At 46.5% G+C, this 23,802-nt stretch overlaps 2 protein-coding genes across 4 annotated transcripts in view; both read left to right on the top strand.

Annotated features, from left to right (window-relative positions):
• Positions 1-16,875, top strand: part of PPP1R16B (protein phosphatase 1 regulatory subunit 16B) — a 64,516-nt gene extending 47,641 nt beyond the window's left edge. For all 3 annotated transcript variants that reach the window (XM_074888197.1, XM_074888198.1, XM_074888199.1), the window contains exons 3-11: positions 583-653; positions 2,723-2,868; positions 5,081-5,184; positions 5,507-5,631; positions 7,639-7,764; positions 8,116-8,191; positions 9,243-9,372; positions 10,118-10,286; positions 10,898-16,875. In XM_074888197.1, the coding sequence (XP_074744298.1) occupies positions 583-653; positions 2,723-2,868; positions 5,081-5,184; positions 5,507-5,631; positions 7,639-7,764; positions 8,116-8,191; positions 9,243-9,372; positions 10,118-10,286; positions 10,898-11,416 (1,466 nt within the window). In that variant the 3' untranslated portion in view covers positions 11,417-16,875. The remainder of the gene's footprint in view (positions 1-582; positions 654-2,722; positions 2,869-5,080; positions 5,185-5,506; positions 5,632-7,638; positions 7,765-8,115; positions 8,192-9,242; positions 9,373-10,117; positions 10,287-10,897) is intronic.
• Positions 16,876-17,760: 885 nt separating this feature from the next.
• On the top strand, positions 17,761-23,702 carry LOC141951574 (protein FAM83D-like). The gene is made up of 4 exons (XM_074888024.1): positions 17,761-18,213; positions 21,031-21,198; positions 22,084-22,208; positions 22,564-23,702. Exons 1-4 carry the CDS (start codon positions 17,761-17,763, stop codon positions 23,516-23,518), a joined length of 1,701 nt encoding a protein of 566 aa, XP_074744125.1. The 3' UTR covers positions 23,519-23,702.
• The last annotated feature ends 100 nt before the right edge of the window (positions 23,703-23,802 follow it).

Here is a 23,802-nt window from a genome sequence, read left to right as displayed (position 1 = left end):
TGGGAAGCTTTCTTCAAATACCCAACAGCTCATGTGAAGTGTCCAGAGCAACCCTGGTGTATTTAGATGTGGCAGGCCCCTGAACATATTAAGCTTCTCATCCCAGATTGACAACTTCTTGAGGCAAGACCTCATCCCTCCCACAGTGAGATCTCCCTTACGTTTGTAACTGAGGACCCAGAAATACTGATTGCCTTTGAGCTCTCCGAGGCTTTGAGCAGAGGCTGCACTCAGATGTCGCAAGGTGCAAGATAAAAATGTAGACTGTTCCAGCACAACCATATGAAAACGATAGCTGTAATAGCAGTCTCCTTTAGAAGGAAGTTGGGAGAAAATTGTATGCTGGTGCTCTCTGCTGGATAAAATCAAGAAAGCTTTTTTCCTCGCCGGCACTGCGGCGGCTGCGGGTTCACACCAGCGTTGGGCTCTTGGCCGCGAGGTCTCCTGCAGCTCTACCCACACTGGAACAGCCCAGTGGTGCGGGTTGCCTTTGTCTTGAACTGGCCAGGGCTAGCTGAGAGCAAGAGATGTGTTAGGATTGCTGATCTGACTCTCCTTTCCTCCTGTCTCCCTCCCTTACAGTGTGTTACTTGCTGAAGAGCAACATCAGCCCAGACCTGTGCAATGAAGATGGATTAACTGCACTGCATCAGGTGAGGCGTGGGAGGAGGTCACAGCTCTCTGCTGCTCCTCACTGTCGTGTCTTCCCACTGCCCTTGAGCAGACCTGTCAGGGTAAACAGAGAGAGTTCTTCTATTTCATTTTTTTGCTCAGCTAAAGCAGTGAAACTTTACCATGTTGTGCTAGCGATCCTGTTTCTTGGGGAGCAAACTGAGATCAAACCCTTCTCTTGTATCCCAGATTTTGCTCAGTGATAATAAGAGCTCAGGAATCAGGGCTGGATTTCAGACATGAACATCATTTCTCCCACACTTTAATCTTTGCAGGGCTGGGCTATAAACTCTTAAAGCAGATTAACTCAAACTTAGAGACTTTGGCAACCCAAGAGTTTTGAAACTGGTTTAAATAAATGATGCACAGGATGCTTGGAGAGCCTGCTGCTGCTCTCTGAGACTCAGGGATTTCTGAAAGTCTGTATGAGATGGCAACAGCTCATTGCCACTAAAATAGAGACTTGCTATAGTGGTGTGTAGGTCTGTGTCCTTCCACAGAGCCTCTGCACTGATCCCGTAAGGTTTTTTCTATTCTTCTTCCTAAGGGCCCCATCCCCACCCCTCCTCGCGAGTCCTGATTTTCAGTGCAGAAGCACCAGGAGAGTCAGCCTGCAGCAGGCCCGTGGGACTCGCCGTGCCTGGCAGCTGCCGCCTCCGCTGCCGTGAAAAACAGTGGTGCAGTTGTCACTCGTTCCGAGGGCGGAATGGGGACTCATGGTTTTCTTGCCATTAGTCCCTGCTATAAATGTTCCCACTGACGTGGGATTTTGGATTCTTCTGCAAGTTGCTTGCTCTCCTCAAAGCTGGATGGGTATTTGCTTAAATGCAAACTGGCTTCTAGAAGAATACAAGGTCCCCCCCACCACCACCTCTTCAAAGAGAGGTCATTCTGTGCACAGAGAAGTGCTGACAGCCTTGTTGCTTTCCCCACTAGGTACTGAAGCCGTGGAGAATCCCCCCTTGCCCACTGAAGGATCAGTTATTGTAAAGGTGCATTTGGGAGTTGCGGTGGGAACTTTGCATTCACTAGAATTAGTTGAATCCCTGAGCAGAGAGAAGCTCCTAAGTGAGTGCTGTTGCCCATTAGCAGTGGCTTCCAGTGAAGGATGCAGTTACGCTTTTGTGATAACTTGGCTGGTGACAGCCGTGATTTTAACCTCACTTCCATATACAAATAGTAAACAGAAATAGAAATACATAAACTGTCCTTGTCACTCAGCTGCTGAAATGCTGCTTGTGGGTTGTAATTCAGCCCCGTTACAAGCCCATACTGCCGTGCTGAGCTGTGAGTCTCCTCTGTGGGTCTGCAGTAATGTGTAGACCACGCATAGGCTTCTTGCACAAGAATGAATCTTATTTTAGTGTCTTTATGATACGCACATTCATGTCAAGAAGTGAGCACGAGGTGGATCAAAGACCAAATTCCACTTTCCCCAAAGGAAAGCAGTTGAGGCCCTTCTTGCAGTCTGCCTCTGGAACTGTGGGGTAAATGCATCGAGGCTGCTGATTTTTTTCAGGAAATGAAAGGTGCCCTGTGAAGTACCTCATAATTCTGGGAATCTAACTTGCATCTCTTCAGATAACTGTGGTAGGTAACGTGAGCTGCTGAGAAGACTTACGCTCATCACATGCCACTGTGTGGGATTTTCCCTAAGAAAAGGGAATGTCAGCTTGTCAGCTCATCCCTTGGTATGTGGTTATACTGGTTACATTGAATTTCTGCTATGTTTGCTCTTGAATATGGAAGACCACAGAACAGAAGCTGTGCACGTATTTGCTATTATTCCCTGCTGGTTCTGCCCCCAAACCATAACGCCCGGTAAAACACCAGTGACCTTCAGTCTTTCCAGCGTAGGTGTTCTGCATGGTGCCTTTTTGACCTGCTTGTGCTCAATTTGGTGTTTAACTCTGTTGGAGAAGCTTGTTGCCAAACACTGCAGGATAAAGTAGGTCTCCATGTCCAGGTACCCTGGTACAACTGAGCCAGGTATGAGCCCTAATCTTCCCCCAAAGTTTAAAACAATCTGTCTGCATCTCTTCCTCACTAGTGCTGCATAGACAACTATGAAGAGATAGTCAAGCTTCTCCTCAACCATGGGGCCAATGTCAACGCGAAGGACAATGAGCTGTGGACTCCGTTGCATGCAGCGGCTACGTGTGGTCATATCAACCTGGTGAAGATTCTCATCCAGCAGTAAGTGGCTTTTGTGTCTGTCCCCTTCTGCAGATCTGATTCTACCCACAGCTTCTGTGGATGGAAACCGAGACCGCTTAGTAACTTGTGAGATTGCAGTGGTGGTGATTATTCCCTGCTTTCAGGCTACTCATGGGACTCCTTCCTGCTTGGGGGAGAATGGGGTGGAGAAGGAAGAGCAGAAAGGCTGAGGAGATAACACTAGGTGACTTGACTCAGTTTCATGAAGCTGCTGGAGACTGGGCGAAAATTTGCCACTTTTTGCCTGTGCTCTGGTGTGTACGTGTCTGTGTGCTTGTTGAACCATGCTCGCTGGATAGGTAGAAATAGGAGCAGCCAGCAGGATCCACCCTCAAGCTCTTAAACATGACCAGGTCTTCCAGCCACAGAGAGACACTGATGGTAGGAGGACAGCAGCATGTCTGTGTAGCTCAAATACATAGGGGAACTTTGTGACCTGTCTTACTGGCTCCTAATTAGTAACCAGTTAGCTTCTTGTAATACATTTGTTCCCCAGTGGTGTGACACACGTTGCTTGCACTGGACCTCCCACTTGACTTTACCAAGACCCTAAAGCTCAAATCCTTTCTAGCAAGCAAGATGCCAGCAAGGAGGAGGAAGCCAGATGTGTTTTGAGCTGTACCATGTGCAGCATTTAGTGAGCACCTGCTGTGAATCCTGACTGGAGCAGATAGTCCTGACTCTGTAGAGCCCTCTCCTCCATTTCATGGGGTGATGGTGTAGGGAGCCGAGTGTGCTTTGTGAGCGTTAACATGCTGCCTGGCACAGCCGTGCCTACTGCTTCTCCCTCGAGGAGGGAGACTTCTCCCTGGGATGCTGTCATTTGGGAGACAAGCATTGAAAATTTGGCCCCCCTTCTTTGGCTGTGTAGTGAAGGGAGCGGAGCAGAGGACGCAAAGAACCCTTGGAGGACGGGGATTAGAAAATTTTTGGATGGGGGGCATAAAAATGGAGCTAACAAATGTGGAACAATATAGTGCATTCCTGACTCTTAATTGAAGATGGGATGGGTGGCAAGGTGAGGAACTGGAGTTTATGGCCCTAGTTGTCATAGACTGCCCTGTGTTGAGTAGCTGCCAGCAAATTTGGACTCTGATAGCCTAATGTCATGATCCCATGGTCAGAAACAGTTTTCCCCCAGACTTTTAAGGAATGGGGTGATTTAATTTGTTTGCTACAATCAAAGTTGTCCTTTACAGGAGGTGTCACATATCAAATTACTGGTTAAACACTGCCTTTGAGGGCAATGTTACTGGTGATAGGACCTGAACCCTTAGAGACCATCAAAGGGAGTAGCCCACAAAAGCTGTCCAGTTCCTTGCTTGTTTTATTTGCTGATTAAACTAATGCTGGTACTTTGCAAATGTGAATTTCAATGTAGTTTGCTCTGCTCAGGCAAAGGGGGAAAAAGTAAAGAAACAGGAATCTAAATGCAAGTGGACACTGTCTGCTGTCCTTCCGTGGCTGGTAACTGTCAAGGTAGATCAGAATTCAGCTGAAACTATTTCACAGGTAGCTAAAATGGCACAGTTCAAAAGGTGTCGGAAACTTTCTACTATGTGGGAATATGGGGACAGTGATCAATTTAGCTGGCAATTTTACTTCCAAATAGTGACCTCCAGGAGGTCACTTAAACACTTAGAGAAGTGCTTTTGAATAATCAGATGCAAAAATCCACCAGTTGACAGGATATTTTTTCATTACTATTTTTTGCAAACATGCCCTTGACTAGATGGGAGGCTCCCCCCACCATTCAGCCCCTATCTTTCCCAACTTTTCTAGTCCTTGCGAAGTTTTCATTTAAGGACAGCCGGGTGCCCAGATAACAAGCACCTGGTAATTGCTTGGCATTGTTATCCAGAAATTCAGCAAATAAATTGCTTCTATCACTGAGAAGCTGCTAGTCTGTCCAGTGCCAGGATTAGGAGAGAACAGCAACAGCTCAGTGGCTCATGTGCCCCACAGCCCAAAAGAAGGCATAGCGTGCTGCCTTTCATCTACTTCTGGAATTTATCTTCCTCGTTCATAGCTCCATGGCTTTGCTTCAAGTCTTCCTTCTCTCACAGAAATCTTGGTGACATTTGGGCAACTATTAAAACACAGTTAGTTTTTGCTGAGCATTTGTCCCAGCACTTGGCACTGCCCTAGGTGTCTAAGGCCCTTCTTGTGTAACACCACTCTCCCCTCACAGCGGAGCAGACTTGTTGGCAGTGAATGCAGATGGCAACATGCCGTATGACCTCTGTGAAGATGAGCCAACTCTGGATGTCATTGAGACTTGCATGGCCTATCAGGGTAAGGAGACTGAGTTTGTGTAAAATACAAAAATGGGTCAACGTAGTACTAAAAATTACCTTGTTTCTCAGCTCTTGATTTGCCTCTGGAGAAAAGCAGAGAGCTGCTGCCTAGCATCATTTCTTGGAACCTGACTCTGTCTAGTTTCTCTGATTCCTAAGTAATGATGAGGGTGAAGGACAGCTGTCAGTCCCCTCAGCCCCACAGCCTCTGAAAAGAATGTGAGGTTGGATCAACCGGGAATTATTAAGTCTAACTTTACTCAACCAGTGGAGACAAAGACACTTTCCAACTCTTCTCTCACTAACTGGAATTTTAACAGGAATTACACAGGAAAGGATCAATGAGATGCGGGCTGCTCCAGAGCAGGTCATGATCTGTGACATTCATGACATACTTGCGACTGGACAAGACCTGAACAGGACTGATGCCCAAGGTGCTACGCTGGTGAGTGAAACTGCGGCAGCTTCGGTTTTGCCTTCCTTCAGCCGTAGGTTACGAAACCTGCCCTGTGGCAGGAGTTATACAAAATCAACACACACAAGTTACTGAGAGGAGTGAGGAAGCTATTTTGATCTTTTTCCCTGTTTTAGTTTATTGTCACGTAGGAACAGGCTCTGTCCTTGAGTACAGCTGACATAACTTAGTGTCCTAACCCTGCACTTTGTGAAGCGAATCCCTTGTTCGTGTGAGCTCGGTTGGTTGTCCTGCAGCAAGGCTGCTGAGCTCCTGGGTCCTGTCTGACAGTGGCTGGTACCAGCAGCTTCCAAAGAAAGATGCAAGAAATCCCACAATGAGGAGCTGCAGAACATAGCACTTCTGCTGACCCCTGGGGAAATGGGACTGACAAGACTTCCCACTAACCTCTTGAGCTCGCTAGTCTCGTGGTCCGATCTGACTCCTACAGAGGAGACGTGAGAGTCCTCTGGTTTTCATGGGAGCAGGATCTGGTGTTGGGCACTCTGGAGACTTTCTGCCTTCTTTCTGCTTTGCATAGCATCTGGCTCACACAGAGTCAATGGAGTGCCGTGTTCATTCACATAGGATGGCATCTGCCCCTGGGCAGAGGAGAGCACCTAGGACAAGTGTACAGCACAAAGCAAGCTGGCGTCTGATTTGACTGGACAGGGACCAAGAAGGCTGAACAATCCTAGTCCCGTTCCCTTCTTTGTCACTGCAAACATGTCTCTTAAATCCTTGCTTACAGCAGTCCCCACTTAGGGAAAGGTCAGTAATGCTGTCATAAATGTTGGGACTTTCATACAACCGCGGTCATTTTGATGCTTGGGTGCAGACATAACTGATTACAGGCCACTTGGTGTCATTTGTTTGATGGCCAGACCATGGCAGTGTATTCAGGTTTCTTAATCTAAGTTGTTGCCTATAGCATATACCAGAAGCATAAGGGGAGGGCAGACTTCCTCCAAGATAAACTTGGATGACTGAAGCTTTTATTGCAGCTTATTTTTTTAACATGTTTTTCCCTATAACAAGGATTATATACATTTAAGCAGACCTCTTGATTTCCTTTTTTATATCATCCCCAAGTGATTCCTTGTTAATTCATATGGCCTCTAGAGGGTATGACCCAGTGTCATAACATTTATGTAAAAATTAATTGAATTGCCAGAAAGCCTCAGAATTTATTTCCAGATGAAGGTTTAACTTTATGTGGTGGAATCCAAGCTTTCATCCTTCTCTTCAGCACAGTTGAAATAGAATGAGCTCTGAGTGGAGTTCATACCTTCAGAGTAGTGCATAGGTCAGTGTTTTGCTCAGAGATGCAACAGCAGACTGCAATTATGAAAACCTTCAGAGACACAAAGTGGGGGACTAAAGGAGACTATTATTGATGTCTCCAAAGTGGTGGTTGTAGTGGAAGCCAATATCTGAAAAATCATATTACCTTAACTAAAAGTAGCCAAGGATTAAAACGTTTTTGATTTCCAAACGGTGAAAATAATTACAGTGTGAGTGGAAGTGCAATTGCACAAAGGGAGTCCTGACTAAAGCAGGCTGAAAATTTGATCAAAAAAATCATATCCACAGCACTTAAGTGGGAAAGATGAGACATTCTTTTGGCATGAGGAATGCAGCATTTAGTGGATGATGTTCTCCATTGCAGGCTTGTGTTTTGATGGTGCTGTTTCCCTACAGATTGGGAAGCACTTAAGAGCCCTTAATTTTAAAAGTAAAAACATTATTTTTCTTACCTATATATGTAAGTTATTTTAAGAACTGTTAAGCAGTTTCCTCTCCAAACAGAATTACATGCAGGTAATACTGAGTTTTAATAACAACCTGCTTTTGACCTGATGGCATCTGCCAAATGTGAAATGTGCTGCCTGTCCAGATCTAGCCTCAGATGTTATTCAAGAAAGTCCACTGAAACTTGGTGTATAAAACCATTCATAGCCCTTGCAGGTGGTTCATGCTCTGTTCCTTATCTCCTAGTTGCATATAGCTGCAGCCAATGGTTATCTGCATGCAGCTGAAGTCCTTCTTGACCAGGGGGCAAGCCTGGATGTTAAGGACTGGGATGGCTGGGAACCTCTTCATGCTGCTGCTTTCTGGGGACAGGTAATGATTTTGTTGCAAATGTCATGTATGAGGATGACATTTCTTTCTCCCTGGACAAATTGTGGAGTACTCTGCAAATGGAAGAAATCTGTACTAGGGCTAGACTCTCTGGACAGCACCAGATGGAGTCCCTGGGGCTCCAAAAAGAATCTGTTGCTGAAAGTTCAGGGAGAGTGTGTCTGTGCAGTTGAATGGTAGGAACAATGTTTAACATCACACACATACCAGAATAATTTGAGGTGAGCATGCACGCCATTGCTTTTTATCTTATTCCAACTTTTCAGCTTTGAGGAGGAAAGTGATTTTGCCTAAAATGCCTCTATCAACTCGGCTTTCTTTCCCTTTCTTTAGATGCAGATGGCTGAGTTGCTTGTGTCCCATGGCGCTAGTTTGAGTGCCAGGACATCTTTGGATGAGATGCCAATAGGTGAGTTTACTAAGCTTAAAAAAAAGGAATTGCTAAGAAAAGCTTTTCCCCCTAAGCATGCTGGACTCTTCACACGATGCTTTCAGAAGCATTAATGTAATTTTTCAGGTGCCTTTAGATTCAAAGTTGCAGTTACTTTAACTGGGACTGAAGTTTTAAAGTGCCTACTTTGTTACTTCTGAAAACACTTCCCCCTGCTCATAAAAACAAGGGAGAAGGAATTTCTCAAGCACCCAGTCTTTCTCCTGTGTGTTTCCATTGTTACCCCTCTGTACCTGTACCTGGGAGTCTCCCTGCTGTTATGTTGTAGTCTTGAACCTGAGCAGCTGTTAAATGCAGCCCTAAGACTTGGGTATCTAACTTTTGCTTTGATTCAATGAAGTAAGCTATAGGGGTCGGAGGGGAAAGGGAAAGCATACACAAGTCTTGGAACAGATTGGAAGTAAAAATGCTAGTATCTGACCATGTGTGTTATAACCTTATGCCACATTTTCTTTTGGCGAAAGGTTTCCTGAGCCTTAATTGAAAAATCATTGCATCCTCATTTTGAAGGTTGAAAGTTCTTGTCTTCTGATCTGGTCTGGTTTTGTCTGCACCTTTTTTCTTTTTTTTTTTTTTTTTTTTTTTTGGATGTGTAAGTAAGAATGCTGTCTTCAGGGTAGCTGCAGTCTGGTAATTACAGAAATTTCTTTTCCTTCCATCTTGAAGCATTGATATAGTGGTCAGTATATCTCTCACCCTTTCATGGGTAAAGGCACAGCATGCTGCAGAGATGGGACAAAACCGAGCTCGATAGCTGGGTCATGGCAAAGCTGAGTCCCCGTCACAATCAGCAGCTCTGGTTTTCTGCTCCTGTTTAGGCGTCCAAACTATTCTGCCTCCCCTAATTTGTTTAGAGATTAATGTGCCTAAGCATATTCTGCTTAAATTTCCCTTCTCTTCCTCGTAGCGTTTGTAGTTGTATATACAAGGAAGGCACAGTTAGTAAGATGGTGTTAATGGTACCACATTTGAACTGTCTGATTAATGGCTTGGTTTGTGTGTGCCATAGATCTGTGTGAAGAGGAGGAATTCAAAGTATTACTTCTGGAGTTGAAACACAAACATGATGTGATCATGAAGTCTCAGCTGAGGCATAAATCCTCCCTGAGTCGAAGGACCTCCAGCACTGGCAGCCGCGGGTAAGTGTGTTGTTCCCTGCAGGTCACCCGATGCCAGAGCTTGGCCACCCAGATGTAGTTGCAGAGCACCCTGTGGTCGGTGTGCAGAGAACAACCCGCCTGTCCTTTCCGAACGACCTCTGAAAGGCAGAAGCTGACTTTTGCTTGCTGAAAGCAGATCTCCGCTGAAGAGTGGTTCTTTCGCTAGAAAGACGCATTGTTTCTTGGGGAGAAAATGGCTTTGTGCTGTTGTGGTTTAAGAACTGCTCCGAGCAGAGGACCAAGTGGTGAGAGTTCACCCTGATAAACCACTGATACTGGTGTTGGAGAATCAGTGCTTCAAGTGGATTAACTTCAGCTTCTCAATAATGTGTCTCATGGCCAGGATACTGTCCTCAGACAGAGTTTGCACAGGTCTTTATAAGATGTTTATTAGGCTCCAAAGCAGACAACAAAACTCCCTAAGCAGCCCATGGGCCATTTCCCTCTATATTTACTCCACTGGTTGCAGAGTAGCTGCATTAGGTGAGCTGTATAAGATCTAACGCAGATTTGCAGCACTGCTTTAAGACTCCTTAAAATTCCTCCCACCTTTTAATATCCACACTAGTGCCTTTGCTTTGCGTGGGTGCCAGGAAGCTAAATTCACGTTCCATTCCAGTGGGAGAGGCTGTGAAACGCAAGGAGGAGGTGAGAATAGCTACAGGGTAAGAGGAAATGTCATGTCATGCTCACAGTGTCGATGCCCCTTCTCCCTGTCCCACAGGAAGGTGGTGAGGAGGGCCAGCCTTTCGGACCGAACAAACCTTTACAGGAAGGAGTGTGAGAAAGAGGCCATTGTCTGGCAGCAGCTGGGGGCGGCAGAAGAAGGAAGAAACTCAGGTCTCATTGGAGAAATTGGGGAGACTCGGTCTGACCAGGAGAATACAGACCCTGTAAGGCATTTTTTCTCTATTATGGGAGTCACCGAAGAGGGCTGGTAGCACAGGTTCAATAGCAGTGGGTGCCCTGGGATGGAAGGTGGCTGAAAAATTTGTAAACCTCCTCCATCAGATGTAAGCAACAGACCAAATTCTCATTTGGCATAAACTGGGATATCCCACTCAAGTGGAAAGACTGTTTTGGATTTACAGCTGCATAAATAGTTTTGAGATACGGCCCTAGTGAACCAGGAAGTTCAGAAAAAACAGGGTGTGCATTTCTCTTTACAGGTAACAGACTAGTAATCACAAAAGAAATGTAATCTTGCTTTGCAATTACCTGTTTTTAATTCAGTTATTGTCATGTTATATGCTTATCTATCTAATTATTTTTTTTGTAAGTGAGCTCTTCTAAGTTAACGTTCCACATTCCTGGTTGGGAACCAGCTCCTGGTTGGGGCTCACAGCATTATAGGGTCCTGTTAGTGGGTGAATTCAATGTTTGTGCTGCAGCACCTGTCTGGTGGAAAGGCCGAGTGTCAGCAGGCTTAGGAACTTGTCACAGGGATGAACTATGCTGTGGGGAACGGTGGAAGATGCTCTTCTTTCATGTCTTCTTGTTACAGAATTCAGTGTTGGAGAACTCTTCCCTCCTTCCGGAGTTAGCAAACAAAAGCACCCAGTGCGACTCTGAAATCCCGCTCCAGAATGGACTCATGGCATCTGCCAGCCCTTACCAGTACACCTTTTCCAACGGGGACATTTGGAGTATGCACGCTGAGCCTGACAGTAACCCAGGCCACATGGTGCCCTACGGCAACCCCGGCCTCCCTGACAGACAGGAGTTCTGGGGTGCCTACAAGGAGCATAACCATACACTCTCCGAACTTAAGCGGCAGCGGGCTGCAGCCAAACTCCTCAATCACCCTTTCCTCAGCACCCACTTTGGCAGTGGCATGGGAGGAGTTGCTGAGAATGGGGGTGAGGCCAAGTCGCACCTAATCGGATCCAGGACTTCTCCCTACAGCTCCAATGGGACCTCAGTGTATTACACAGTGTCCAGTGGTGATCCACCCCTCTTGAAATTCAAAGCTCCCATGGAGGAAATGGAAGAGAAAGTGCATGGGTGCTGCAGAATTTCCTAGTCTCATCTGCTTCTCACACCAGAAGAAACAAGACGTGGGTGGGCTGGTTGTATCTATCACAGCGGCCAGGTTGTCTGCATTCCAAAGGGAGAATTTGGTTATGGACATCCTGACTGTGGTGGCCTCATTCATCTTGAATTGTACTTTACCCTGCCAATTACTTCCACTGCAGTTGAATGAGTAAGGCAGGTGGAGCAAGGCTCTTATGAGAGGAAGGGATGTGCATCAATATAATGTAAAAAAGAGTTGCCCGAGTCTTGCTCCCTGGGGAAGAAGGAAGGTATGGTGCACTGCCTCCCTGTCCTTAGGAAGTCATGAGATGCCTTGGAACAAAGAAGGGATCTGAATTAAAACCTTTGCATCTGAGCCTCTTGCTGTAAGTCACCAAGCTTCTGGAAGGTGACAGTTTTTTTCACTCTTGGGTAATGCATATATCCTGGAGGGGAGACCAACCCCCACACAGGGTTTGCAAGAGTGGACGGAGCTGTTTTCCATACAGCTGGATCCAGCACTCACAGGGCCTGAGCAACAAGCAAGCGTAGATGCGGCGCTTGCTGTAGGAAGTTTGCAAGGTGTTATCTCCTTGCAGTGACAGCTCACCATCAAAAACTGTGCACTGGCTGGGTCCTGTTCTGCTCATGTAAACTCGTCACTGCAGACTGCCATCAGGTTTGAAGCAGAACTTTTTCTGGAACAGGCTTCACTCAATAGGCTTTAAAACTGATGTTGCAATAAGGGGCCCTGGCAATAGAATTTTACTGCAATAAAATACTGACAAAGGTCTATATTGGGATAAGTAATTTAAAAAACTTATTTGTACTATTTAGACTCTTAATTTGTTAAAACTGAAAAGACTTTTGCTGATCTCTTTCCTATTGATTCTGTTTGTTTACTCTCTATGCTCAACACAGATACTAAGGGCAGTATGCTTTGCATTCAGATTTTTTCTAGTTTTCCAGAACCACAGGGCTCAGGAGGGATGAGGAGGAAAGGCTTGCTGACACTAATCTAGAAATTCCATGAAAGCATTTCTCATCTCCCTAGATGTTACAACACCTGCATTAACCTGCAGTCTTTGGCTGATAAATAACTGTTAAATCATTGCTTTGGTACTTGAGCATTGCAGCAGGGCAGGAGAATTTTTTTGTCTGTTTTCCAGTTCCCATGCTGAAGTCGTCAGCAGTGGTTAGTAGCTGTCAGAGGAGGTCTTAAAATGCCTCTATGTACAAGGGAGCTGCCTAGCACTGTGCAGTACTTGGCAAAGCCGCTCTGCTGTAGGGCAGTTGGCACACCAACACCAGTGTTTGACTGTAGTTCATGTTAACTCTGACAGACTACCTGAGAAACACTAGCACAGTATAACCTGGGGCTTTGGCACTGGCTCTCAGCAAGTTAAGGCTTTGCATACCTGGGGGAGGTGAAAGGAGAGTGCCCCATGGGAGACAGCGCTGAGAAACTGGCCACGGTTGAGTTAACAGGTTGTATCTACAGAAGTAACTGTAAATCTTCAACCCTTTTCCTGCACAGAGGGGCTGTTGCACATGTAACTTGTTGCCTGCATGAATTTGTGTCGTCTTGGGCAGTTTAAATTCCAGACTCTGAAAACCTGTTTGGGTCTCTGTAAGCCATCAGTGGATTAAATCCACCGCACATAGTTGTTCTTCAGCCAAGCAACAGCAAATGCAGCTTCCACCCATCTTCCGTTTGGCTGGCGGCTGTTAGACATCGATATTACACTTCACATGTATGCTTCCCCTGTGGGAATCCTCACAGCCTTTTCTTTTTTCTGGGCTATAAAAAGTTGACTTAGGCTGCCAGTGACTGTTAAGTGCTCCCCATCAAATCTAGCCCAACACTGGGGTGATATATTATGATACAGGGCTCTGGGGTCTTCGTTCAGGGCTCCTCGAGGCAGCAGAGGTGGCTGTGTCACCACCACAACCACACTGTGCAGGAAACACTTTTGAACCTGTGAGGTTACTACCAGGCTGACAGTTTACTCTTTTGAACTCTTGAAGATACAATTCTCTTCCCTCACCAGTTTTAGGAACAAATTAGAAAATGGTAGCAGTTGATCTGATTTTTTTAAAACCTCACTTCAGTTAAAGGCAGGGGGTTTCTTTGTATGTTTGGAAACATTCAGAGAAGTTGCGCTTCCTCCATTATTGAAACGCATATGCTAAATATAAGACTAGGAAATACTTCTTGTGCTTGACTTAACTTTAAGGGATTTTAAAAGTCTTGCTCTAGTAGAAAGAAGATGATCTGGTAACTGTACAGACTTTACCCCATCTGTGTGTGATTAACAGTGGGTCTTCTGACTACCTGGAGAAAATTCTGGGATAACGCCACGTGTAGTCTGGCTGTTACTGAACAGGGGGAGATGATTTTTCAGGTGCGTCTTCTCCCACGGTGGTGACGATTGTCTCTCCACATCCATCCTAATGAGAATTCTGGACTCAGTGTAACAAATATTGGTGCCTCTATCCACTAGGTTGTAAGTGGTGTAAAATTTGGGCCCTGCTGATGCCTTCCCTCCCAGGGAAGGAGGAGTTGGGCCCTTTTCCTTCTCAGAGCAATTTTGTGCTATCGAGTGTATTGAATCCTACCTAACCAACAGGACACTGCTGAATGCAATAGCGTGAAGTAGTTTAAGGCTTGCTTTCACTGAAAGCTGTTCATGCATTAAAACTGTAGGAAGCCAGTCCGGTTTAGACAAACAGCTTTTAGTCCATTGGTATGTCACTCTGTTTATATGTAAAACTCCAGGAACTCATCACTCTAGCTGTGATCTTGAACAAGCCAACAATTAATTTGCTATCAGGCAAAAGATATTACAGGTTCTGGATTACAAAACATCCCCCTCATTGGAGTTGTATTGTAACTGTAAAATTGACTGTAATACAGCTCTTCTGGCTTTATCACTGTAAGGTAACATGCTCACTGAAGTCTAGTGGTGTCTGATCAAATGTAATCAATTCTTATTCAGACGGGAATCAGTAGTCGATAAATCTTCCAGGATATGTTTCACAGCCATGCCAAGTATTTATCTACCACTGGCTTTGGGTTGAAGTTGCATCAGTGTAGGACTTGCAAAGGCTGATGAAGAGTGACCTAGAATGGATTCATGCTTATGTGTTGGTGACATGTGGGATAGAATGGTCACTGCCTGTGGGGCGCTGGCAGATACGCTCAGGGAAGGAGCTGGCAGTTCTTGCTGCATGCAGAGCGGTTGGTTGTAGGTCTGGGATGAGCAGTTCTGTAAAGTGGATATTTAACCTGCTTCTGGTAAACTATTTTGCAGAGACAAACAGGCTTTTGGGGCAATAACAAACACATAGATACTCTTATATGTGCATTGTAGGAGCCAACCTCTAGGAATAGAGCTTTTTATTATAAAGTTTAGCAGTGTTACAACAATAGTGGTTTTTATATCTATGTGTTTTAAAGGCCATCCCAGTGGAAAGCTCTGAGGTACACAGCAGAGGGCACTTGGCTATTTCATTGGATCTTAAGATTCCTAAAAAGCTGTAGAAATTAGAAATCATATTGTGACTGGCATATCTAACACTTGGCTTATTAGAGGAAGATTTGGGGGTTTTTATGCTATACTCGGTGTTTTTAGGCTCAATAAACATCTAAGTACAGATTCAAGGTCTGATTAGAGTCCCACTTTTGTTAGCAGTAAGCCAAAGGTTGTGGTTGTTCATACAGACTACGCAAAGATTTGAGAACATGGATATATTGATGGGTCTATTGTAGGCACAGCCGCACATGAGAATTAACCTTTCTGCTTGCAAAATCTTCCTGTATGCTGAAGTCATACTGTTTCTAGCAAACTTAACTGATTCATAAGAGCAGCTTTACTTTCCATGTTGAAAGACTTTTTTCAGATGGAAAAAGAGTTGTCTCTCAAACAGCGTCTCCACTTTACTGAGCTCAACCAAGAAAGTCCCAGCACTGAAATGTTAGATAAGGGCTTAAGTCCCATTGCTGGGACCTGTTTGATGTCAGACCTGGATCTGTATTTCATGTACCAAGTGATGCGATTTTAGCCCACTTAGTCTCACTTCTGTGGCACTCCAGAACCTTAAAACCCTCCCAACTTTGGGAAGAACTGAGTCTAGCTGATGTGATTCTGTACCATCTTGGAGGTGTAGTTGAAAAACCACGTGGATGAGGAACCCCTGGTAGGGAAGGAGAAGAGCATGGCAGGGCAATAGCAATAATGAATTGGTGCAATACTCAGTGGAGGCAGTGAATTCTCTAGTTTATTGAACAGGGTCTTATTTCATGGGGTTGAAAGCACCTACAAGCTCCCAAATGGCATTGCAACGTCTATTTAGTGTCCTTTTGCTTTAGTCTTGGAGCTCTGTTTACCCAAATCATCTCTGCTGAAACTAAATCGGCAATACCATGAAATAGGAATATCTTAAACTGAGAAAGCAATAGCACTGGTCTCCAGTGAGCCACAGATGAACAGTTATCTGTCTGCTGGAAGGTGTTCTCCTTACGTCTGGATATTTCTGTGCCTTATCATACTTGCTAAAGGTAACTCAGTAACTAGTCTCTGGAAGGTTTGCAGTGACTATACAGTGCTGTTTTTTAACTTGGAGACTGTTTTGCAGATTTTTGAGTTTTTAATTTCTTTCAGTTTCTCTCATGAGCACCAGTTCTCTTCCTAAATACACAGAAAAGAAATGGACAGGGTCTTCATTCTGATTTTACAGATCACATTGACCTGCTTTGTTATATCAGTTCTCTACAGGCAGAGTCCAGAACACGCTTGTAGCCTCTTGCTACAGAACATGGCTAATATTTACATTTTTTGTTTTGTTTTGCCTGTGTCTGTACAACAGACTTTATTGTCTCCGATTGTTCTTCAGCTTTATTCTGCTGTTTTCATGTTGGCCAAACTGGTAATGGACTTCTCAATTCCCCCACACAATTTGAGTACCACTGGGTTTTGCAGGCAACACCTGCCATGGCACAATTACGACCTAGAATATTTTGCTGTATTTCAACTGCAGAAGCTGTAGTAGAGGAGATTCTGTTTGAGATAGCTGTTCCCAAACCTACACCAATGCAATATCTCCACCCCCAGCTGGAGGGAATATACGGATTTTTAAACAGTGCAGATGCAGCCTTAGTATTGCCACCTCTACATCTTTGCAGTGTGAGGATGGACTGTAGGATGTCGGTAACCCAGGTACAGCTCGGCGTGACTGCTGCATGTACAGGACATTAACAAATGATGGCAAGCCTTCTGCAATAACTCGTAATTCCATCCATCAGTAGTAAGCGATGTACAAATAAAACTTGATGAGATGTATTTTATGTGAAAAAAGTAATGTAAGAACTGTATATTGTATTAGCAGCTTTGTGTATAAAATGGCATTTTGGCAATCAGAGTCTAATATATTTAAAACTTTTTTTAATAAAGGATATTTGATATTGTATGGAATTGACTTTATTGCTACTGTAAGTATGAAAAGATGGTTTCTTAACATGTTGAAGCAATGCATCAAATCTTAAAATTGTATGTAAAACTCATGCCAAAAGGGTATGTCTGACAGTATTAGCACCTGACTCAGTGTCTTTAATAGAGAGATTGAATTTTTTAATTTAAAAATTATATTAAATTTCTTTTAATAATACAAAAATGCCCTTGAGTTTTATTTAATCGGTTTACATGTTGGGATTCAGCCCAAATGTCTCTGCCTCTGTCTCGGCCAGGAGAGGCCTAGGCAGAGGGTAGGTGGAACTTTCTGTAATTTGGGACGGGATGAGCAGGAAGGGCAAAGCCCGAACGGCCCTTCCCGGATTTCGCCACGTCCGAGGCAGTAGGAGCGCGTTTCTCCGAGGGGGTGGTTGGGCCGAAGGCGAAAGCCCCCTCGCCCTCCCAGCCCCGCCTGGCGGGACTGCGGGACACGGCGGGGGAGGGACGGGGCCTACGGCAGCCGGGACCGAGGCCTCGGGCGGGACCGGCCGCGGGGCCGCTCTGGGTCAGGCCCTGAGGCCGCACGAAGGGGCTCGGCCTGCAGCCCGGGCAGCGTGAAATGGCCGCCTCAGCCCGGGCACCTGCGGGGCCTGAGCCGGGCCGGGTCGGGCCGGGCCCGGGCACTAAAGGGGCTGTGCGGTGCGGTGCCGTACCGTGCCGTGCCCCGCCCCAGCAGGGCCGCGGTCGGCTCCGCCCGCCCCGCTTCTTCCCCGGGGCCGGGCGCTCCGCCGCAGCCAACCGGGGCGCGGGGCGGGACGCGGCTGCCCCACTGGCGGCGGGAGCGCGGCGCCGTTGGGATTCAAAGCCGCTATAAAGGCTCCGCCGGGGCCGGGCCGGGCGCGCCATGGCCAACCCGTCGCAGTGCCTGGAGGAGGGCGCCGGGCGCTGGCCGCCGCGGCCGCCCGGGCCGTACAGCGAGGCGCAGCGGCTGGCGCTGGAGGAGCTGGTGGCGGGCGGCCCCGAGGCGCTGCGGGCCTTCCTGCGGCGGGAGCAGCTGCCGCCGTTCCTGTCGGAGCCCGAGGTGCAGGCCATCGCGCGGGGCGCCCTGCCGCCCGCCGCGGCCCCGGAGCCGGCGGGCGAGCCCTCGGCCGGCGCCTCCCTCGACGCCTCCTCGCTCACCTACTTCCCCGAGCGCTCGGACCTGGAGCCGCCGGCGCTGGAGCTGGGCTGGCCGGGCTTCGCCAGCGGCGCCTTCCGCGGGCTGACGCGGGTGGAGGCTCACTTCCAGCCGGGCTGCGGGGACAGCATCTACGGCTGCAAGGAGGCGGTGCGGCGGCAGATCCGCTCCGCCCGGCAGGTCGGTGACTGCGCTCCGCGGCCGCGGGGGGGGCCGGGGGTGCGGGCTCTGCCGCGGCGCCCCCCGAAAGCAGCGCCCGGCCCGGGGCCCTTCTCCAGCGGGGCTGCGAACCGGAGCAGAAATCAGCGTCGGTATCGACGAGCATCTTCTTCACGGGGCGCTCGGCACGGCCGAGAGGCTTTAAACCCCCCCGCCGAGCCGAGAAAGGCCCGTCCGGAGGGCAAAGCTCGTGAGCGCGCAGCGGGCAGTGCTCGTCCTGACACCGCGCATCTCCCGCGCAGTCTCCGTTTCCCGGTTACGGCGCTCCAGGGGCGGTGGCCAAGAGTTCCCCGCCGCCGCATGCGGCCCCGCCGCCGCCGTCCCTGCCCAAACCACCCGCTGGTCTCGAGCCGATCTTGCTCTTACTCAAAGCAGAAGGATTTCTATTCCAGGTTCCCAACTGATGTGCTCAGCGAGCCAGATCTGCTCGCAGAAACCTCCTACTCTCCTTTAAAGGACGTGACACAAAAAAGGTGTCTCTTATAAAGCAAGGTTATCTACAGAGATGACCCTATGATTATGCATCCCTTCTTCACCTCATTAGTTGTCCCTAAGTGATGTGCAGACCTGCTCCTAGCAGGATTTCCCTCCTACAGGAGTGGGTGGTTTTGATCCGATACAGACAATGGCTTAAAAATCATGCGGCATCGTAACTTCTAACTGTTCTCTGTAATTCATTATGTTACCTGAGTTTATAGCCTCTGACTGTAATCCCCAGGAGGGAACCGCCCTTCTCGTTAGCAGCCATTCAATTGGCTTAGCTAAAATTTAAATGTATAGCTTCCTCTTCAGGTGGCCAGGTGAAGCAATCCCTGGCTCTGTGTAACATGTGCTCGCACATGGCACACCCTGAATCAGCCACTGAGCTTAGTCCCTGCCTGCTGGTGAGTGCAGGAGCTTAAGGTGTGTGTGAGGCTGACACGAACGGTGGGCTTCTGGCCAGAAACGGTCCCAGAGGAAGCTCTGTTCTCAAAGGATCCTTATCAGATAGATGACACCGGCCTGGTGATTTGAGTAAACTCCGTGAAAACATGTTTCTCTAAAACGCTACTTGTTTGTAATGTTCTTGCTTGTAGCATCTTGCCAAACGCTTTCCCTTGCAGCGAGCCAAGAGCCAGGCAAGCTGTTCGTGCCGAGTACATGCCTGATCCAGGGAGTGTTTTTGTGGACACGGAATGGAGAGAAATTTTGACCCCCTATAATTTACTGAATATCAGATGCTGTGCGATACCGCTCAATCATGTCTGAGTTCTTCGGGTTAATGTGAGGAATGGGAAAACTTCAGATGCTCTATAGTTTCTTCTCAGCTTGCTCAAATGGGGTTAGCTCAAGTGACTAACGGGGACACTGTTGCTATCTTGCCTCTGTTATCCCGAATGGATGAATGTAGAGAAAAGGGTTTTCTCTCTCTCCTCTAAACACAACTACATTTGCTCATTTTGAGTAGAAGTGTATTTTTCAGCTGCTAATTCTGGAATTAGAACTTAAAGTGCTGTTAATTGAGTAGTCATTTGAAGGCACCAGTGTTTCTAAGGGATTTAGTGTGAATTGTTCTGTTTTCAGGGGTTATTTTCTTACTCATCTGTCTTGTCAAAAGCATCTTATTTGGTGGGTGGACAAAAGCACAGGTGACACATAAGAAGCATAAGCATAAACTAACTTTATCTGGAAATATCAATGTGCCTGTGCGTGTTATACCTAAGAATTCATCTATACAGAGCCAATGCCTTAGGGAGCAGGGCACAGGTGGGAATGCAAAGCTTAGCCTGTTCTTGTGGGAAATGTTTCCCCTGAGTACAGGCAATGCCACACACAGAGCCGCTGTGTTGCATGCACATGCCCTGGGTGTGTTGCAGCAGTGAGCGGATGCCTTCTCTGTCAGGTAAGGACAGGTGCCAAGTACCTGCAGTGGCTGTATAATGGTTGTCCTTGATGCTGGTCTAATAGCGTAGAAAAGTAAATCATGAAGCCAAATCCTTTACGCCTTTGTGTTCCTGGTTTTGAAGGGTGAGAATTCTAGCACTGAAACAGTGTGCAGTGTGGTTCTGAATTAGCTGGAGAGATTGTTCATAAATTAACTGTCGCCTTGTCTTTGGCCCATTGAGACAAAATTTTCCCGTCTTAGGACTTGCCTTCTGTAAAGAACTGTTGAGTGTGTGGAAGGTTTTCTTGTCAAAGTATGGAATGGAAACTCAGAATATATCTAGTAAGAGTCTGGAAATTGTGTATTCAGTTTATATCTTGTCACAGAACTAGTTTATCTCTTGGTAACTTGTGTAGGGACAGCATTTCCTTCCTACCACACAAAGAACAATCAGTTGGGGTTTGTGAGATGTTCAGCTGTGACAGTGAAGAGGCCATTCAGGCTAATTCTCCTGAAGGCAGTGGCTATCTGTGGCAGGTATGCCAGCCTGGGAGAACAGGAGTGGAGATCCAGGTCTGGATTCCAGGTTCTGCTGTGATAGCTTCCCCAGTGTTATCAAAAGGGCAGATCATGGGAGATTATGTAGGAAAGCAGGCTGTGAAAAGTGTACAAAAGCAGCAGCAGACATGAGGAAAAACCTCTTCAGGCATATGCTTTCCACTCCAGGGCAGAATGAATTTACAGAAACATTGTGGGAACATAGAAATCTTGTACAACTTGCCAGAGCCTGCGCAGCAGGGCAAAGAAATGTGCGTTCTGGCCTTGATAGCAGCAGGAGAAAATGTCTGGGGAGGCAGTGATTAGACCTTGTGTAAAATAAAGACCCTGAACAAGTGTTGTCACTTTTCTTGTAGGTGATTGCCCTTGTGATGGATTCCTTCACGGATATTGATATCTTTGGTGACCTTCAGGATGCCTATAACAACCGCAACGTCCCTGTCTATATCCTTCTTGACCAGGACTTTCTACCCCATTTCTTGGAAATGTGCAAGAATTTGGGGGTTTGTCCTGAGCAGGAAAGTGTAAGTACTAAATGTGGTGGGTGTGGTTTGTTTTTATATCTTGTGGTACATTTTATGGTTATGGCTATCAAAGATACCCTTCTGTAAAACATCAGACTCCCTTGAAAGACTAAAGCATCCTGTAGTTTGATAACTGATATAAAAGGGGATTTTCTGAAATGTTTCTCAGCTCCTGAAGATCAAGGCTCAATATCACATGGTTTCAGTACAGTATCTAATCCAACATGTGAAACTGCTCACAAACTCAGCAAAAACCGTGCAGAAAAGGCACATCTACTACCCTACGCTACCCGTATGTAGGAGCTACAGCCATGCTATGCAACAGCCCGGTGTGCTGGGCAGAGTGTGCACTGTGAGACCCGTCCTGAGGAAGCAACAATTCTCAAGCATTTAATTTTGCGAGATCTAAGTAGCTTTATTCTTTGGCTCAAGGAACTGCTTGCTAAGGAGAACAGAAACACAGGAAGCTCAAGGGTGGTATAGCTCTGGTAACATCTAATTTCTTTCCTAATACATAGTTCCTCCCTTTTAAAAGGGTTTGGGTGATGTGACCCAGGCGATTTACTTAATTTCTCTGAACATAAGCTGACATGTCTTGGGCAGGCTTATGTTCACCCCAGTGAGAGTTTCTCTGGATGGGGAAACAATCCTAGCTTCATGGTCGTAATTAATTAGAACTGACTGTTCTCTCTACAGACTCTCCTAATCTAACAGAAGTTTAGCACTGTGTAACTAGTAACACTCAAACGCAGGCAATGTATGGAAGTTCATTTCATTCCTGTCTTCCATAGCGTGCGTAGCTTCTTTTCGGTAGAATTGCTAATCAAAACTTTTTGGAAGTTAATGCAAATCTAATGTTACTTTTTCCCTTCTTTTCTGAAACAGCTGATGAGAGTTCGAACTCTCACGGGGAACACATACTACATGAGGTCAGGTGCCAAAATTGTTGGGAAAGTCCATGAGAAGTTCATGTTAATTGATGGCATTAGAGTGACAACAGGCTCCTACAGGCAAGTATTGGGGTCTGCTGGTCCTGATGAAGCTAAGGGGGAGTTTCTGCAAGAAGGATGTATTAACTTTGCTGTTTGCCTGGTATTAATGAATGCCAATGGCACGGGGACTAGCTGAGTCTGAGTGGGACTAACGCAAAACTGGAAACAGCTTTGGAAAACTGGTTTGCCCAACTTGTTGCTAATAAAGCACTTGGCCATGGCTAAATAGAGCTATTCCTGAAGAAGAGTGAATTGTATATTGACTTTCTACCTTCCTTATGCACAGCACTTCTAAGGTGAGTCTTGCTCTCTGTAATGGTATGTGCTGAAATGCACTGAAGATTAACTGTGAATCTTGGTTTGTTTTCAATAGTTTCACATGGTCCGATGGGAAGCTGAACAGCAGTAACTTGCTGCTATTGTCAGGTCAAGTGGTTGAACACTTTGACCTCCAGTTCAGGATTCTTTATGCCCAGTCGATGCCCATCAGCCCTAAATGGCCGTCCAGCTGCAGGAACAGTGGGATATTTGATCATCTGACGAACAGAATAGAGTCCCCCAAAGAATATACTGTGGAAGGCAACTTGAGAGCAGAATTTGCCAGGTTGTCTAGTACTCCAAAGAAACCCTTGAAAGAACTAGATCTGGCTGAAGATACTCCTGGAGGCAAAGCTTGTAAGCTGGGGCATTCTTGCCTCTGTGAAGAGGAGTGGTTCAGTGATCAAGTGGCCATAGTGGAACGGAAAAGCACATCGACTCAGACTGGCCCATGGGAAGAGAAGCCTGTAGTGACGGTGTGTAATGCTGCCATGCAGGCCGCTGCTGTAACGGCAGAAGCTGGCACTCAGACGTCTGTCGCTGCTAGAATGACGGGCACCCAGACTGCAGTTTTGCTGAAGGCTGCAGTGACACAGACAAAGGAAGATGAGTACACAGAAACACCCCTGCTTCACAGAAAGCTGTCAAAAGAAGGATTTTCTCTGTCTGGAAAGGCTGTATCAAGTTCCAGTCTGCGATCACTGTCTTCGTCATCATCCCAGTGCTCTCTTGCAAGCTCTACCGGCTCACTGTCTTCTCTCCGGTCCTTTGAATATTCTAGCAGTTACAGGGCAGAATATTTCCAAAAACTGCATAAAGAGAGGCAATTCCACTATTCTACTATCAGGTCGAAGCTTAGCCACATGGTGGATATCCTATCCCGGAGGGGACGCGCGCCTGACAACTACATGACCCAATACACTGGAAGATGCAATCTAAAACAGAGGCGTGACATCAGTGCCAGCCTGCGCAGCCTCCGGGACGTTTCACTCTTTTCTTTGCGTAAATGATTGCTGCACTGAATGCAGAACACAAAAGCTCCAGTCTTGAATTGCAGTCACTTCATACCTGATGATTCTTCCACTTCCTTCCAGCACTTTTTCTTTTTGAATACGTGTGTACATCACTCTCCAGCACTTTGTTTTATACTATGCAATTTAAGCAATAAAAATAGAGGGGTTTGTTTATATTGTAGCTACTTGCATGTTCCTTTTATATTCATTAGCAGTGAAGGTTCATTTTAATTCTGGATGTTTAACATGAAAAGTAAGCTTGTTACTGCTTTCAAGGGTTG

This window comes from Strix uralensis, chromosome 18 (assembly GCF_047716275.1).
Source record: "Strix uralensis isolate ZFMK-TIS-50842 chromosome 18, bStrUra1, whole genome shotgun sequence".
Classification (NCBI taxonomy): Eukaryota; Metazoa; Chordata; class Aves; order Strigiformes; family Strigidae; genus Strix; species Strix uralensis.
This window is presented reverse-complemented; position numbering and strand designations above follow the sequence as displayed.